The sequence below is a fragment of the Pipistrellus kuhlii genome, unplaced genomic scaffold, assembly GCF_014108245.1.
Source record: "Pipistrellus kuhlii isolate mPipKuh1 unplaced genomic scaffold, mPipKuh1.p scaffold_m20_p_3, whole genome shotgun sequence".
NCBI classification, from domain to species: Eukaryota; Metazoa; Chordata; class Mammalia; order Chiroptera; family Vespertilionidae; genus Pipistrellus; species Pipistrellus kuhlii.
In genome coordinates, this window is record NW_023425529.1 from 23,394,906 (window position 1) to 23,410,933 (window position 16,028).

Here is a 16,028-nt window from a genome sequence, read left to right on the forward strand (position 1 = left end):
TAAATGTAATTAGAATATATCTATGCTTATTCTTAAAATCATTTTTAAAACCTTTTTCCTTAATTAGTAACTCCTTTTCCCTCGAGTCTTTTCCCGTTCTCTGTATTAAAAATGACTGCATGTGCTCAATATATTGTTATGGAAATGGAAAATGTTCATCCTATCTTAAAATTTTGTTTTTAAGTTTGAATCTAAATGACTAATGCCAATTCATAGAAGAGAGAGAGAGAGAAAGGGAGAGAGAGAGGGGGGGGGGTCACACGTACAGGAAGAGGAGAGTAATTAAAAATAGGGGAAAAATTCACTCTAATCCCCATCAAGTTGTGACAGTTTGTGAGATCAGTATCTTGATAAGGTGGAAATTAGCCAAAGTAGCTTTAGTTCCAATAGAAATTAACCACAATTGTGCATGGAGCATCACCAGAATTTAGGTTGAATCTATCATATAGTATTTTCTTGAATAACATAATTAGAGTAATATTTTTTAATTCCTTATGTTAAATTTATATGATCATGCTGATTAAGTCAATTAAAGTTAAGAAAACAGTTTTGCCAGATAGAATATTCTTGATTTACAGTTTTTCTTTTAGAACTTGGACTATATCAGCCCATTCCCTTTTGACCTGTAAGGTTTCTCCGGGGAAATCTGCTGATAAACTTATGAGATCTCTCTTTTACATTGGCGGGTCGCTTTTCTCTTGCTTGACCAACTGGTTATTCAAGTGTTTGTTCTCAGAGGCCCCACACTGGCACCCATTCCTATTCAGCACTTGAATAGTAACCAGTCAGTTGGGTAGATACCAAAATGTCTGAGTGCTGGATATATGTTGCAGTCTTCTTTTTCCATCCCAAGGGAAGGCCAGGAGGTGGGAGCTTCCTTCTGGTTTGCTTGGAGGAGGGCCTCTGGAAAATAAATACCATGAATTTTCTTACTGATTTCTATGTGGTTGAACTTTTCTATGGCGCAGGAGCCTCTTAACTTTTTTCTGGATTGTTCTCAAAGGGAATGATCCATGTATTACTTTTCAATCAGTGTCTCCATTGGGGAAGGAGAATCTGGGGCTTCTTATTCTGCTTTCTTGCTGACATCATCCAACATAAATTCTTAAAGTCATTTTTAAATCAAACTTCATACAAGCAAATAGCACTTTACCATTTGACATTTAACTATAACAATAATTGACCCATAGAGAAAATTTGTTTCTGGATAGTATTCAGCTTATTGAATCAATGTTGTTTCTTTTTAGCTATAAAGCATTTTCATTTTCCTGTTGGCTTACTTATGCTGGAAAGAAGCTGTTCCAAGTGAGAAACTACAGAAATATTCCAGTGAAAAAATTGTTCTTTTTCTTGGTCAACTGGGATGAAACGTAAGTTTAATCTTTTCTCTGGCAGGATTACTTATCTAATAAATATCAGAGGTTTGTTTGTTTTTAAGTGAAGCATGTGATTTAAAAAGAAGCAGTTAATTTGATTTGGTGATGTGATACATATGCTAGGGCTAAATAGATAACTGTTCAACTCAACAGAGTAAAAGTCCATTTAAAAACCTAGACAAGTGTCCAATCCACATTATCTAACTGATCAAAGAAGGAAATTGGAAAAGGGAGGATTATTAACTATTCACAGACTGTGGATAAAAGGAGTACCTCCTATTTGGAGTTGGAGGGAGATAGATTCCAGATATATCAAAGAAGAAAGAAATTACCAAATAACATATGTAATATTCATTTCCCTACAAAAGCCAATTGGTACAAGTTTGTTTAAACAATCAAGTATTTTGACAGTAATTACCTGTGCATTGTATAGAATGCCACCTAATTTGGGATGGCTGGCTCCTACTTCCCCATTTTATAGAACTTTATTGTATCAATAAAGACAAGTACCTTCTTGACATTATCCTGGCCTGCCTCTTCTTCTCTGTTTCCTTCAGCTCAAGCCCTCATTTTAATTAGAATCTCAGGGGACTCATAAACTACCATTTATGACTCTTTTCATGGTTACTGATTCTTTTTCCTGCTGTTCCCATTACACTAACCCTTTATCATTCGGTCATTTTTTCAGGTATCCATTGCTCATTCAGAGTCAATTTTCTTCCCATTTCAAGTAGAAGAAAATGTCTCAGTTCACTCTCTATCAGACCTTTCTGAAAGTCTGGCTTTCTCGGGAGATCATTTGATTCCCAAAATTGTACTTTCCTAACGATAATTGACACGATTTCTAAAAGTCCTACGATGCCATTAGATGACACCATTTACCTCACTCTTAGTGTTATCTCAATCAATGCAGACATGTCCTCAGACATAGCATGTGAGCTTCAGTTCTTACATACCCCCTGGTTGTTCAATCCCAAAGCAAATCTTCCTTATTCTAGGACTGTGATACCCTTGTCTCGCCTGCTTTGGTTAAGTCTTAATTACTTTGACCAGATGCTTGACCTTCAATTATAAAATCCCATTCCATTGCAGAGTCACTTCTGGTTGTAACATTCTGTAGTGGTTTCCAATTCCCATTGGGTAAAATACAAGTCATTTAGCCTAGCACACAAGGCCTTCTGTGGTTTTTCCCCTGCCTGTCTCTGAATCTTCATCTCTGGAGTTAGCCCTACTCTTGCCCCTGTACCCAGCCACTCCCTGTATCTGATCTGCTTACCCTAAATATGAACTGAGAAATTTCACCTCTGCTAGGGGTCCTTCATTTGCCCCCACTGTCCTTGAGAACGCCTAACTAAAAAACAATTAGGCGTTCTCAAGGACTTTAATACCTTCTCTATAAACCCTTCCCTGTATCATTCCAAAAAGTGGCCACCTTTTTATATTTTTCAATTAGTCAAACCTCAAACTACTCCTTCATGGTCCTCTACTGAATGTATTTGTCTATATAGCTGTTTGTATCTGCTAACTAATAAAAAGATCTTTTATTAATTTTGTTTTTTAATTTTATTTTAAAATATGTTATTGTAGTTTTAACATCACCAGACAGAATAAGAGGCCAGTAAGTGTATCTGGGCAAATGAATGAATTTTGTGTAATAAGAGACTCCCCAAAAATGTTATCAAGCTCAATCACTAAAATTCGTCTTCTTAACTGATTAAAACTTATTACTGGTTGTTTCAAAAATCATTTATTTTCATATGACAGCTATGTTCCATCATTTAAACAATTTAAGAGAAAAACCCAATTCTAAAGTAAATTTCAAAGAAAAAAATAAAAATAAATTAAAGATAATTAGTGTTGTTGGAATAAGTACTTTGATATATGTTTCTTCTCTTCCTTCAAGACTGCACAATTGTTCTATTTCCTGGGATAACTTATTTGATTTCTCTAATAGTTAGTTACTTCAACCCCAATTTTTTTTTGTTTTATATAATTTTCATAAAAAAATAGTTATTTACCATTTTCTAGTGCCTTTAGCATTCTTTATATATTTTATTAACATGTGCCATTATACTAAAATCAATTGTACATTTCATTATTGTACTATAAATCTACAGACAAAAATTATATTGTTTAATAATATGTGGCATAGATTTTTTGACTACCTATTATATTTTAATCATCATAGTATAACCCCCAAATGTATTATCTCATCTCCACTTAAAAACAAAAATATATATACAGCAGCTATTGTCATATCCATTTTGCAGATCAGCGTATCAATGTTTATAACGATTAATTAATTTGCCCCAAGTTCCACAATCAATAAATTGCCCACTCTGTCTTCAAAGTTAATGTTTTATAGTGATTTCCAAACTATTTCTTACAACAAATAAAATTTTAGGCAGAGTATTTATTCTAAAATAGTTATCATATCCTAAATTAAAAGCAAGCCTGGCCAGTTTGAGTCAGTGGTTGAGCATAGACCTATAAATCAGGAAGTCATGGTTCAATTCCAGATCAGGACATATGCCCAATTGCGGGCTCTATCCTCAGTGTGGGGCATTAAGGAGGTATTGGATCAATGATTCTCTCTTTCAATTGATGTTTTTATATCTCTTCCTCTTTGAAATCAATAAAAACATACTTGTTAAAAAACTCTAATCCAGAATTTTTTAACCTTTTCATCTCATGGCATCCAGCACATATAAACTAAAATTCTGTGGTACACCAAAAAATACATTACAGTTTTTGAATATTTGATAAAAAAACAAAACAATATATATATATATATATATATATATATATATATATATATATGTAATTTTGATTGATTTACAAAAAATAATAAGGTAATTTTCTACCCTTTTTGCTCCATAGTGACTTTAAAAAAAATCAAGTGCCTATATGTATATATAAGGATTTCTGGTACAAAGAATGAACCAATCAGATGCAAGCTTATTATGCCATATAACCAATAAGATGCAACTCTTTTATATGACCTATATTTTATATGTATGCATCAAGATAGGGCATTCACGCTGTACAGCTATTGTTGTGTTGGCTGTTACTATTTATTTATTTATTTATTTATTTTTACAATCTAAAGCACATGTGTCAAACACAAGGCCCGCGGGCCAAATCTGTCCCGCCAGGCCTTGCAATGTGGCCCGCACCGCGCTGTCATCACTGCACTCCGCTGCGTTTCCATCACAATGACAGTTTATGACCGTTCAGTAAACCATTCGGCCCGCGATTTAGGCTGGATTTTAGATTTTGGCCCCTTCTCTGATTGAGTTCGACACCCCTAATCTAAAGGGAAAGAAGTCAGTGCCCCAGACTAAAGAGTCAGGCATTGCATGTTTTAAAAATTCTTATGCCACACTGATTGAAAATTGCTAATCTACTTCATTCTCCCACCAGCAGCCACCACCCCTTTCTTTTCTCTGCTTTGTAGTAAAACCCTTCCAAAGAGTTCTCTATATTCACTTTCTTCCATTTTTCCCCCTCTGCTTTAAAGCATATTCCAATCAGGCTTTCATCACCTCTGCTCATCTGAAATTGCCTATTAGAGGCACCAGTGACCTGCATAGTTAAATCTAATGTTTGTTTCTCCGTCTTCATCTTACACATGTACTAGGAATAGTTGTCACTGTTGATCTCACCCTCCATATTTAAATATGCTCCACACTTGTCTCCTACATTCTTTAGCTTTCCTCCTCCCTCTTTAGACATATCTTCTCCATCTTGTTTTCTTCTCCCAGACACTGTGCTAATGGTCTTAGCCCTTGAGCCTCTTCTCCGTTGTTGCTATTCTCAATCTTTTATTTGCTCTTATAGTCACATAGCTTTAAATGCCATCTGTACACCAGCAACTTCCAAATTTATATCACTAACCCAGGCATCAGTCACATACTCCACATTTACATTTGCAACGTGTATAATACTGAACTGTCGGTCTTATATTCTAAACTTTATCCACCCATAGATGGCCACTGTGGGTGATCATTTTCAGTTCCAGTTATTTGGGTCAAATCCTTAACCTCAATCTCCTACTCTCGGACACTGTGTGCAGAAAATCCTATTGGCTCTCTCAAAACGTTTCCAGGAAATTACTTCTCATCATTTTCCTTGGTCTCAACCATCATCATCTCTCTCCTCTATTACCACAGTAGCCCAATAATGGTCTCTCTGCTTCCCTTGTACCTTGATAATCCTTTTCACACAGCAGCTAAAATGACCTTTTCTAAAATGTAAGTCAGGTCATGTTTAAAAATTCTGAATTGACTTCCTGTTTCACTCAGACAAAAGTCAAAGTCCTTACAATGGCCTATTGTTATATGTCAGTATTAAAGGAGAGTTCTAAAATATGTGACTTTTTAAATCTCCTATTTCACTATTAAAAATTTACTGGGATTTTAGGAAAAGTATCTCTTATAGAAGAAAAATTGTTTAAGGAAAATTTAATGTTCACTCATTTTTCAGTAGTAGAGTAAGGAAAATATATGGTTAAACCTCAAGGTCAGTGCCAGCTGCTTGGATTAAAAAAAAAAAAAAAAAAGTAATGTGACTTCACTTATCGAGTTGCCTCTTAAAGTATTTTTCTTCCTTTCTTTGTCCAAAAGTTCATTCCTTTGATTTTTCAATAGCCATGTAGAAGTTGCAAGAAAAGATTTCCCAGTGAATGTGAGATTATTCTGGCTTTAAAAATCCATGTGTATTCAAGAAATAAATAACTATTTAGGAAGCGTGTATTCTTGCCCCAGAAGAATTTATTTTCATTAATAAAAGATGACAGAATGGAGATTGGCAGTAACTATCCACTGTAACCTATCGAATTTTTGTCATTTTTAATATAAAAAGCTCACTAATATGTGAAGTTATACATGAAGAAGCCAGACTCAATAGGAAAAAAGAACATTCTAGATTATCTGACGAATAAAGTGAATTTATAGCTTCCATTCTTACACAGAAATATGAAACCTGAATAGAAAGCCAATTACAAGTAAAAGAGAGAACATTCAGGAAATTGCTGTGAATTCCACAGGATCATTAACATCTTGTATTGATTTTCAGAGCTTCTTTTGGGTTTATAAATATGCTAATATTATCTTAAATAAATATTATGAGCATTAAAGAATATGAAATAAATACTTTCTATTTTAGCTATCTAAACATTTAACAATCTAATTTTTAGTAATATAAATTTTATTAATCTTTAATAATATAATTTATTTACCCTACTGATTGAATAATAAATATAATGCTGATATACAACCTACCCTTTTCCACATAAAGTGTTTTGCAATTTTCATTCCATATCATGGATAAGGAAAAGCCAGGCTTAAAAAGGTTAAATTCATTGCTCAAGGAAGAACATCTTATTGGTCATGGAGCCACTATTTAAATGCAGTTGTATCTAGGTCCAAATCTCTGACTCATCCTCTCCACACACAGTTTACATATTGACATCTCAGATTTATTCTTAATTTAATGACATCATATCCTAAATTACATATTTCAGTTAAAGGCATCCACTAGAATATAATCTAGAAACCTAGAACTCATCTTTAATTATTCATTGTCCTGTCCCACTAATATGCTGTCAGTCAAATATTAATTTATCCATTTTACCTCTAAAATAGTTTTTTCTGTCTTTCCTCTACTTTGCTGTTATGTCACCACCCTAGATCTGGATCTTTTCATTTCTTTGAATAGCATCTTGGAGAAAGGGATGTGTCCACCCACAACATTAGCCATGGTCACTGGGCTAAATTAATTTCTCCTTATTCCTGAGGTTGGATGCTGCCAACCACTCGCAAAGGGGGTTACCAATGTCTTATTTGACACTTTGATTAAAGACTGCTCCCTAGTACCCTGATTATACAGCCAATTCTTAGTGCAAGAGGATGCTTAATAATACCTGAGGCCTCAGCTGGGCCAACCTCAGTCAGCAATTTCCAATTGGATAATAGGCTTTGGCCATCATCCTATCTAATAAAGACAGAATTATGCAAAATTGACTGTAACTCCACAACAAAGATGACTGCCCCAATAGCCAATAAGGAGGGAATATTCAAATTGATACAACAGAATGAGAGGTGGGAGGAAGCTCTGGCCAGAACAAAGGCGGAAAGGTGGCTCTAGGCCAGAGAGAAGGTGGTGCTGGTAACCAGGGGAAGGAAGCCTTATGCTTGCACAAATCTTCATTCATCGGGCTCTAGTCAATCTATAATAATAAAAGCATAATATGCTAATTGGACTGGACAGTTGCACGGTCTTCAGGATGTCATTCTAGATGAAGCCACCATAGCAGGGGCCATGGCAGAGATGGTTAAGGGCAATCAGACATGCAGGCAGAATGGTTAGGAGCAATTAGGCAGGTAAGCAGAGGGATTAGGGGCAATGAAGCAGTTAGGCAGAGGGATTGGGGCAAAAAGGCAGGCAGGCATGTAAGCAGTTAGGACCCAGAGATCCAAGATTGAAGGAGGGTGCAAGCTGGGCTGAGGGACCCCTTACCCCCTCCCCACCCCCACCATGCATGAATTTTGTGCACCAGGCCTCTAGTCCTCTAATAATTACCCAATGCTTAAAACAAGTTGACATCAAAGATCAACTGGGATATACAAGGACAGTAGATTTTGTTCATATTCCTCATATCTTATGCCATCAGATATATTACTCAATCTAAGCTGCCTCATTTGCTCTCCTACTCACTTTTCTCTTCTTTCCATCCCTTGGTGAATCTGTTTCCATGGATCTCCCCCTATCTACCCATCTCTGTTCCAAATTTCCTATTTCTCTCTAGCCTTCTCATTTTCTAGTAAACATATTCTCTCACCTCAGTCTTTTGAAAAATACATATTTAATTTCTTTGTTTCATAAATACACCTCTTCTAAAGACCATACTTATCTTGAGGCTCTTATCATAGAACCTAGTCATTTCTTCTTTTATTTTTCAGATGTTCAACTCTTTTTTAAAATTCTTTATTGTTTAAAGTATTACATATATCTTCATTTTCCCCCATTGACCTCTACCTGGTGACCTCAGCACATGCCATCACCCCCCTACTATATGTGTCCATTTGTTATACTTACATACAGGCATACAAGCCCTTTGACTTGGCTCTGCTCCAGGCTACAAAGTTTTAATTGTAGAAGATAAATAAACCCCAGATACCAGGGCTTCTGCTTGGGTCGCCGAGGGGCATAGCCGGCCTGCAAACCACCACAGGCCCCTCGCCCAGGCCACCCCATGCCCCAAGGGAACCCCCACCCTGATCCGGGACACCCTTCAGGACAAGCCAGCTGGCCCCCACCCATGCACCAGGCCTCTATCCTATCTAATAAAAGAATAATATGCAGATTGACCATTACTCCAACATACAAGATGGGTGCCCCCATGTGGTCAAAGATGTCTGACCCCATGTGAACACAAGTTGTCCAGCAGAAGAGGGCAGTTGGAAGGGACCAGATCTGCAAGGGAGGGCAGTTAGGGGCAAACAGTCTGGCAGGGGAGCAGATAGGCATCAATCAGGCTGGCAAGGGAGTGGTTAGGAGATGATCGATCAGGCTTGCAGGCAGAACTGGTTAGGGGCAATCAGGCAATCAGGAAGCCAAGGAGGCAAGCAGTTGTGAACCAGCAGTCCTGGATTGTGAAAGGAATGTCTTACTACCCCGTTATGCCCTACTCTAAAAGTGCAGTCGGACATCCCTCTAAGGGTCCCAGATTGGAGAGGGTGCAGGCTGGGCTAAGAGACAACTGCCCCCCCCACCCCGCAATGCATAGATTTCATGAAGCGGGCCTCTAGTATCATTTATAACCTTCTAAACATTCTCTTATGTATCCTGATGATTTCAATACCCAAATTTAAGGTTTTTTCATTATTTTTGCTTGTATCTACTATTCATCTAGGGTCTGAATTTAGAGCCATTTCACCTTGACATACCTAGAAATTGTATTCCAAAAATCAACCTCCAAAATTTTAGGACCTCATAGTAACTCAGAATAACTAATATTTAAAATTATTATCAACTTTCTATACTTTTAATATCTCCTTGAAATATTTCCTTTTGTCATTAGGAAAAAAAAAAAAAACTTGAAAAACTGGAATACCAGGTTCTTAAACATTCTGGCAACCACCTATTTACCAATTCCATAATCCATAACTTTTCCACAGCTTGATCACATCTCTTGTTCTAGCCACAGAGAGTTACTCATTACTTATCAGCTACACTTAATTTATTTGTATATCTATAACTTCGTCCAAGTACTTTTCTCTTCTTAGAATATTATTTTCTAAATCTCCATCTAATTATGACCAATTTACCCATTTCAGGTTATCCCCTCATTCTCTAAGACAATGTTAATCATTCTTCTGTGCTTGCAAAGGATAAATACTCAAGTTATCATAATTTTGACAAAAACATCTAACATGTAAAAATTATAATTTTTGCAATTCTCACTGAGTAAAAAATCTCCTTACTCTTTGTATTTATGCTATATTTTAATTTTTACAAGATTAAACAAACATGTTCGAGTACTTGCTGAAATAACATTGTAATTGATAACCTACTTTTTGAATTTATTTTAAGGATCACTTTTCCTCTTGAAATAAAATCACTTCCAAAGGAATCCATGCTCACTATAAAACTGTTTGGGATTAACTGTGCAACCAACAATGCAGAGATATTGGCCTGGACTTCTCTTCCATTGTTTCCCAAAGAGTAAGTATATAATGTGTGATTAACACAGCTCTCATGTCAATAAAAAAGCCTACTTGAAACTAAATATTTTGCAGTATGTAGCATAATGAGAAAAAAAATCAAGAGAACATTTTATCCTAAAATTTAGGTAGCTCAGTATAAATCATGATTATTGAAAGTGTTAGTGGAAAAAAAGTGTAGAAGTGGAAAAAAGTGAAGAAATGGGTTTGAATGGAGGTTTCATGTTCAACTTGTCCACTAGATCATTTGCAGTGAAAAGTTACTGGCAGAACCTGTTACAATTGCTTTTCCTTCTCTAACCAGCCAATTTCTCTGCATTTAGTACTTCAAAATTATTTAGCTAAATTCTTTCTTCTAGAAACAAAATAAATCAAGGAATTCTGGCTGAAGTAAAATTGCACAGTATAACTCCCTGGTTTACTGGCCTTTTTTTTTTTTTGCCAAGAAAAAACATTTGCAACTTTACAACTATATTTTCAGAAAAGTAAGCCAACTATGAGCTCAGATATTCTATTGGAGCAAATTACCTGATGATTTAATCATAACTATTTAAAACTAATAATACTTGGGATGTTTGATAGTTAATTGCATGATTCTCTATGCCATTAAGGAAAATGTTTTTAAATAAATCAGCTTAGTTACTTTTCACATGGCAAGACTTGCTTTAAAATCAAATTGAAAAATTAATAATTGTACTGTTATTTTAGTAGTGTTATAAAGATTTTTTCTGCCCCTATTGCTTTAAAAATATTTGGTAATATAAATATGTTAAGAAAATTCTTTATCAGTTTTTAGTTCCCACATTTAGTCAATATTATCAGAACAATCATCATAAATCTTTAAAATTGCCTTTGTTAGATTAGTTCTGACCTGGTGTGTGTGTGTGTGTGTGTGTGTGTGTGTGTGTGTGTGTGTGACATGCTCCATTATTTGTTTTGATGCTATAGTCTATATCTACAAATATGAGGAAAGGAAATAGATTTATCTTTGTAACATCTACCACCTAACATAGTACCTCATGAATAGGCAATCATTAAAGATTTGTTTAATAAATTGAATTGTGAAAAAATCAATTCCTACATGAGATTTAGAGTGGAAATAAAATTTCAGAAGTCTGTAAAAACACAGTTTTGTTTTAAAATAACTCCTACTGCTGTAGCAGATATTTCAAAAATCTGATTTGTGGGTTAGAACTTTCATTACTTTCTTACTAGAAGGAGCTGTGCATGTGACCTTCTTTTTCATGAGTGAATTTATTTAAAGTTTAAACTGCAGTGCTTGTAAGAACTAGCATGCTTGTAGAATAACATTTCCAGTTATTCACTGAAAAAAATTCAATTTATTTGATTCCCTTCAATCACCTACCATACTACTTTGCATATGATAGGCAATCAATACATGTTAAATATATAAGAATGTTTAAGACATTATTATATTTTAAACTAATCTTTTTCTAAATAGTCATAAGAGTAAAAATACTGACTCCATGTTGTTTTGTCATATGTCATTTACCACTGGTAAACATTTTATACGTAAGTGATCTTAGATGGTGGTCATCTTCAAGTAATGCCATTGGGACTGATATTAGATGGTGTTTTCTTGAGGAAAAGTGTCAAATTTATGGCCGATTATATATCATGTCAGAAAGCACAACTTCAATAAGCATTTGTAACTATATTTCCAAAAGACCATATTATGAAATTCAGAAAAATCTGCCTCTCTCCCTTGTTGAGCAATTAAAAGAAGTCCAGTTCTTTATAGACATCAGCAATCTATCATTGGGGCAATTGGGAGATGCTCTGACTCCCACTGAGCTCATTGCTACAAGTTACAGAGATTCTAACCCAATTCACCGGATATAGATATTTCCAGATCATAGCAAATAGGCCACTTTTCACAGAATGCCTTTGCCTATAAATATTTGGTATTGAATCTGCCGTTTATTACATTTTGAATTACCCATATCTAGCTGTGTGAAATTGTAACGAGCAGTTATGACTTTATTTTTTCTGACACACACAAGACTTGAAAATAGGCAGAATTAAAAGCTTCCTATGTCTTCGTGGTTTCCAGAAATGGATTTCAGAAGAACCAATGGGGATTAAATGCAGAAATATCAGTGATGGGTGCACCAAGAATGTCTACAAATAAACATAAATGTCGACATTTTCAAGCACATAAACTCGCTTTCAAGCCTATAAAAAATGTCACAAATATAAAAGTTAAATTTTTTCCCAGTAGAAGCTTTGCCATGCTCCCTTTTGCAGACGGAATTTCTATTGCATCTGTGCTGTATTCACAATGCCTTCTCACTGCTGTAAAAAAGTGTTATTCACACCTCAACAATTTTTAAGAGCTAATTTTCTTCTTAAATTCAAAACAAATAGTGTAATAGTTGCTTAGCATTTCTGGATTCTGGTAAATTCTTCAATTCAGAGGTACTTAGCCCTGAATGAACAGTTTCCTGGGAGACGACCAACACTCTTCTCATCTTAATTCCACTAATCATCTTCCTCCTCTTCACATTTGCTATTTACAGAACTCTACGGAAATTTATTCTCTCCCCCATGCTTACCATATCTCAAAAGATTTTATGTGCAGTCCATTACCAGAAAGTAAGTTAGTGACTGTCAAACACACAGAGAGCCCAACAATGGTGCCAAGCATCCTCTCCTCCTTGAATGGCCTCACAGTGTATATTATATCAGCCTCAGTTGGACAGCTGAAAGTCCATTCTCCCTATGCCTTTTTGCTTGATACTTCTCCTCATACTTATACTTAAACCAAGTGTTCTGACTTCTTTCTCCCCCATATGCCTCAGAATTAAGGCATGATGACTACTGATACAGAGTCCATCCAAGGAGACAAATAACAGACACTGACATTCATTCTTGAGTCACCTCATCCTGTGTAGAAATCAGCTTAGATCACTCTGTTTTTCAGAGTGAAACATGGCCAAGACATATAAGTATAGCAAGGCCTTAAATATAACTCATTATACAACTTAGCTGCAAAGAAAAATGCCACTAATATATCACACTTTTCCTCATGACCTCCTACCTTGTAATTAATGAAGAGGAAAAACCTCCCATTGTTGACAAAAAAAAAATTTGTCATTTCAGAAATTTAAATAGTCCTCTTAGAAGTGTACAGTCACTTTTGAAAAAAATAATACTTAGTCATTCAGATGTCCTACTGACATACTCTCTTCCTAAGAGGATATCTGAATACACAGAATCAGTAAAGAAACAGATTCTTTGGCCTGGTGATTTGAACTCTGATATCCAAATCAAAAGCACTTTTGAAGCTGAGGCTACTTATTACAGCTAGGGGAATGAGTGACTGGTATTCTCCCAGCTTAACCAGGGCTCACTGACACTCCCTGGGTGATGTGTGCTCTTACAGGCACCATAGACCCCTTGAGGTTTACCTGTGACTCCTATTTGACCTCATCTTATCCCCACTCTTAACACAAAGGTCCATTATCCCCACCTTAATGACCTCCCCCTTTTGGAAAGCCCTTCACTCAGGTGTACTAGTATTTAGTAGCTTTTCCTAGAGCTCCCCCTTCAGCATTATTCTGTACTAGAGGCCCGGTGCACAAAATTCATGCATAGAGGTGGGGGGTGTCCCTTAGCCCATCCTGCAGTTGAACATCCCTCTCACATCCAGGACTGCTAGCTTACAACCAATCATCTGCCTCTGCGTGATTGCCCCTTACCACTTCTGCCTGCCACCCTGATCATCCCTAACCACTCCTCTGCCAGCCTGATCAACACCTAATGTTCCCCGGCTGACCTGATTGCCCCTAACTGCCCTCCCCTGCTGGCCTGACCACCCCCAAATGCCCTCCCCTGCAAGCCTGGCACCAGCTGCCCTCCCCTGTAGGCTTGGTCCCCCCCAACTACCCTCCCCTGTGGACCTGGTCTCTCCCCAATTGCCCTCCCTGCTAGCATGATTGCCCACAACTGCCCTCCCCTGCAGGCCTGGTCCCCCCCCAGGTACCCTCCCCTGCAGACCTGGGTCCCCCTCACAACTGCCCTCCCTTAATGGCCTGATCTCGTCCAACTGCCCTCCTCTGCTGGCGTGGTCATCTCTAACTGCCCACAACTGCCTTCCCCTGCTGGTCATTTTGTAGTGGCCATCTTGTGTCCACATGGGGGCAGCCATCTTGTATCTTGGAGTGATGGTCAATTTGCATATTACTCTTTTATTAGTAGGATTCCCTTATCTAACACTCCTCCCCATCTGTCTTCCAGAAAAGGGGAAAATTGGAGCATCTCTGTCTGCCACATTCACTCTGTTCCCTCTTTGTTTTCTGTTTCCCACCATCTTGAGTTGCCAGAAAGAGGTGGCCTTTTCTGAACCACATTCTCCATCCAATATACCACATCCTCCTTCCCTCACTCCTGTTAACCTTTTACCATGTACAGAAATACTTTCTATAAATGCTGTGGAGAACATTAACATCTGATCTCCTTCTTCCTTTTTCATTCTGCCTGGAGTTAATCCAAACTTTTTCCAAACTGATGGGTACTTGGATCATTTTTGAGAAAGCTATAACTTGAGAAAGGCAAAAGTGAAATCACATTAATATATGTTTTTATTTCTACCTCATTAAGCTAAATTTTTGCTTGCTAATACTGGCTCCTTGATTATTATATTATTATAAATATACATATATATATTTCTCAAGATAAGGAAGGGAAGGAACAAAAGAATAAGGACTCAAAGTTTGTTCTGCTAGAAGAATGTTCATGGGTTATTTAAAAATATATGCCCAATAATGTTTATAAGTTATACTCCCCTAAGTAGATACTTTATAACAATATCTCCAGATATGGAAAATAAAGAAAGAAGGCCTCAGAAATCTAAAGATATAAAGAAAACTTTATCTGCTGGATTTTTCATCATATTTCACTTAGTGTTTTGTTAAATGGCAAGATGGAAGTCTATGTTGTTTTCAAAAAGACTCGCCTTTCAGTTTTACAATTAATTTGGTATTTTTAAATCAAAAGCTGTTATCAATGATCATTAGAACATCTTACCAATAATTGAATTCATATATACAGCCAGGTAAGGCTTCCTTTTAATTCCTTTAAGGATCTCTGTGAATTTGGATGTTACTGAAGTTGTTAAAACCTTCCATGAAGTCTTCATGTTTCAAGTCTTTCCTATATGCATTCTCATTTACTATGGTAATTTACAATGTTTTCTCAAAGATTCAGAATATGAATATTTTTTCTTATTCATGCATAAAGAAGTATTTCTTCCGTGAAGTCCCACTATTTTGATTCTGCAGATCATATGCTAATTTAAGTATTATCTTTCTATACATTTAGAGCCCATATCTTTATGGATTCCCAGGGAATTTAGTCATTCTGTGGGGCAAAAAAACCCCAAATGTTCTCAAGAGTTAACCATTGTGAAAACAACTTTGTCATGTGGAAAATAAATCTAGATAACTTATAAACATAGCTGTGTATGTGGGATATTAGAAATGAACAATTAATAGGTAGGATTATGAAATGTTGCATTTCTCTCCCTGCTACTAAATGAAGTCACCTGGTTATGTTTATATTTCAAAAGAAAGCATTTATAGATAATAATTTCCCTCATCAAGTGGCTCCTGACTGTATGTGTCTTCTCTTGCAGCAAAATCATTCTTGGGTCTGTGCTACTCAGCTTGACATTACACAGTGAGCCTGCCATAGGAATAATCGCTCCAGGAGTGTGGGATATAAACCAGCCTACCCCAGTGATCCTGCAGGTAAGTGCCAGGCTATGAGGGTAAAGTACACAAAGTGAGTATTGGTTGATCAGTAACTTATTGCCAATTGCAGAAACAATTCTCTTTTTTGGATCACATAAGGTAATAGTCTTCTCTTCCTCCAGCCACTGGGATTTGTAAAATCTCTATGGCTT

The 16,028-nt window shown here is 36.4% G+C and overlaps 1 protein-coding gene across 1 annotated transcript in view; it reads left to right on the forward strand.

The window, feature by feature from the left end:
- Positions 1 to 16,028, forward strand: part of PIK3C2G (phosphatidylinositol-4-phosphate 3-kinase catalytic subunit type 2 gamma) — a 264,337-nt gene that overhangs the window by 64,843 nt on the left and 183,466 nt on the right. Inside the window, exons 12-14 of the mRNA XM_036458057.2 lie at positions 1,248 to 1,370; positions 9,972 to 10,103; positions 15,759 to 15,873. Of these exons, the coding sequence (XP_036313950.1) occupies positions 1,248 to 1,370; positions 9,972 to 10,103; positions 15,759 to 15,873 (370 nt within the window). The remainder of the gene's footprint in view (positions 1 to 1,247; positions 1,371 to 9,971; positions 10,104 to 15,758; positions 15,874 to 16,028) is intronic.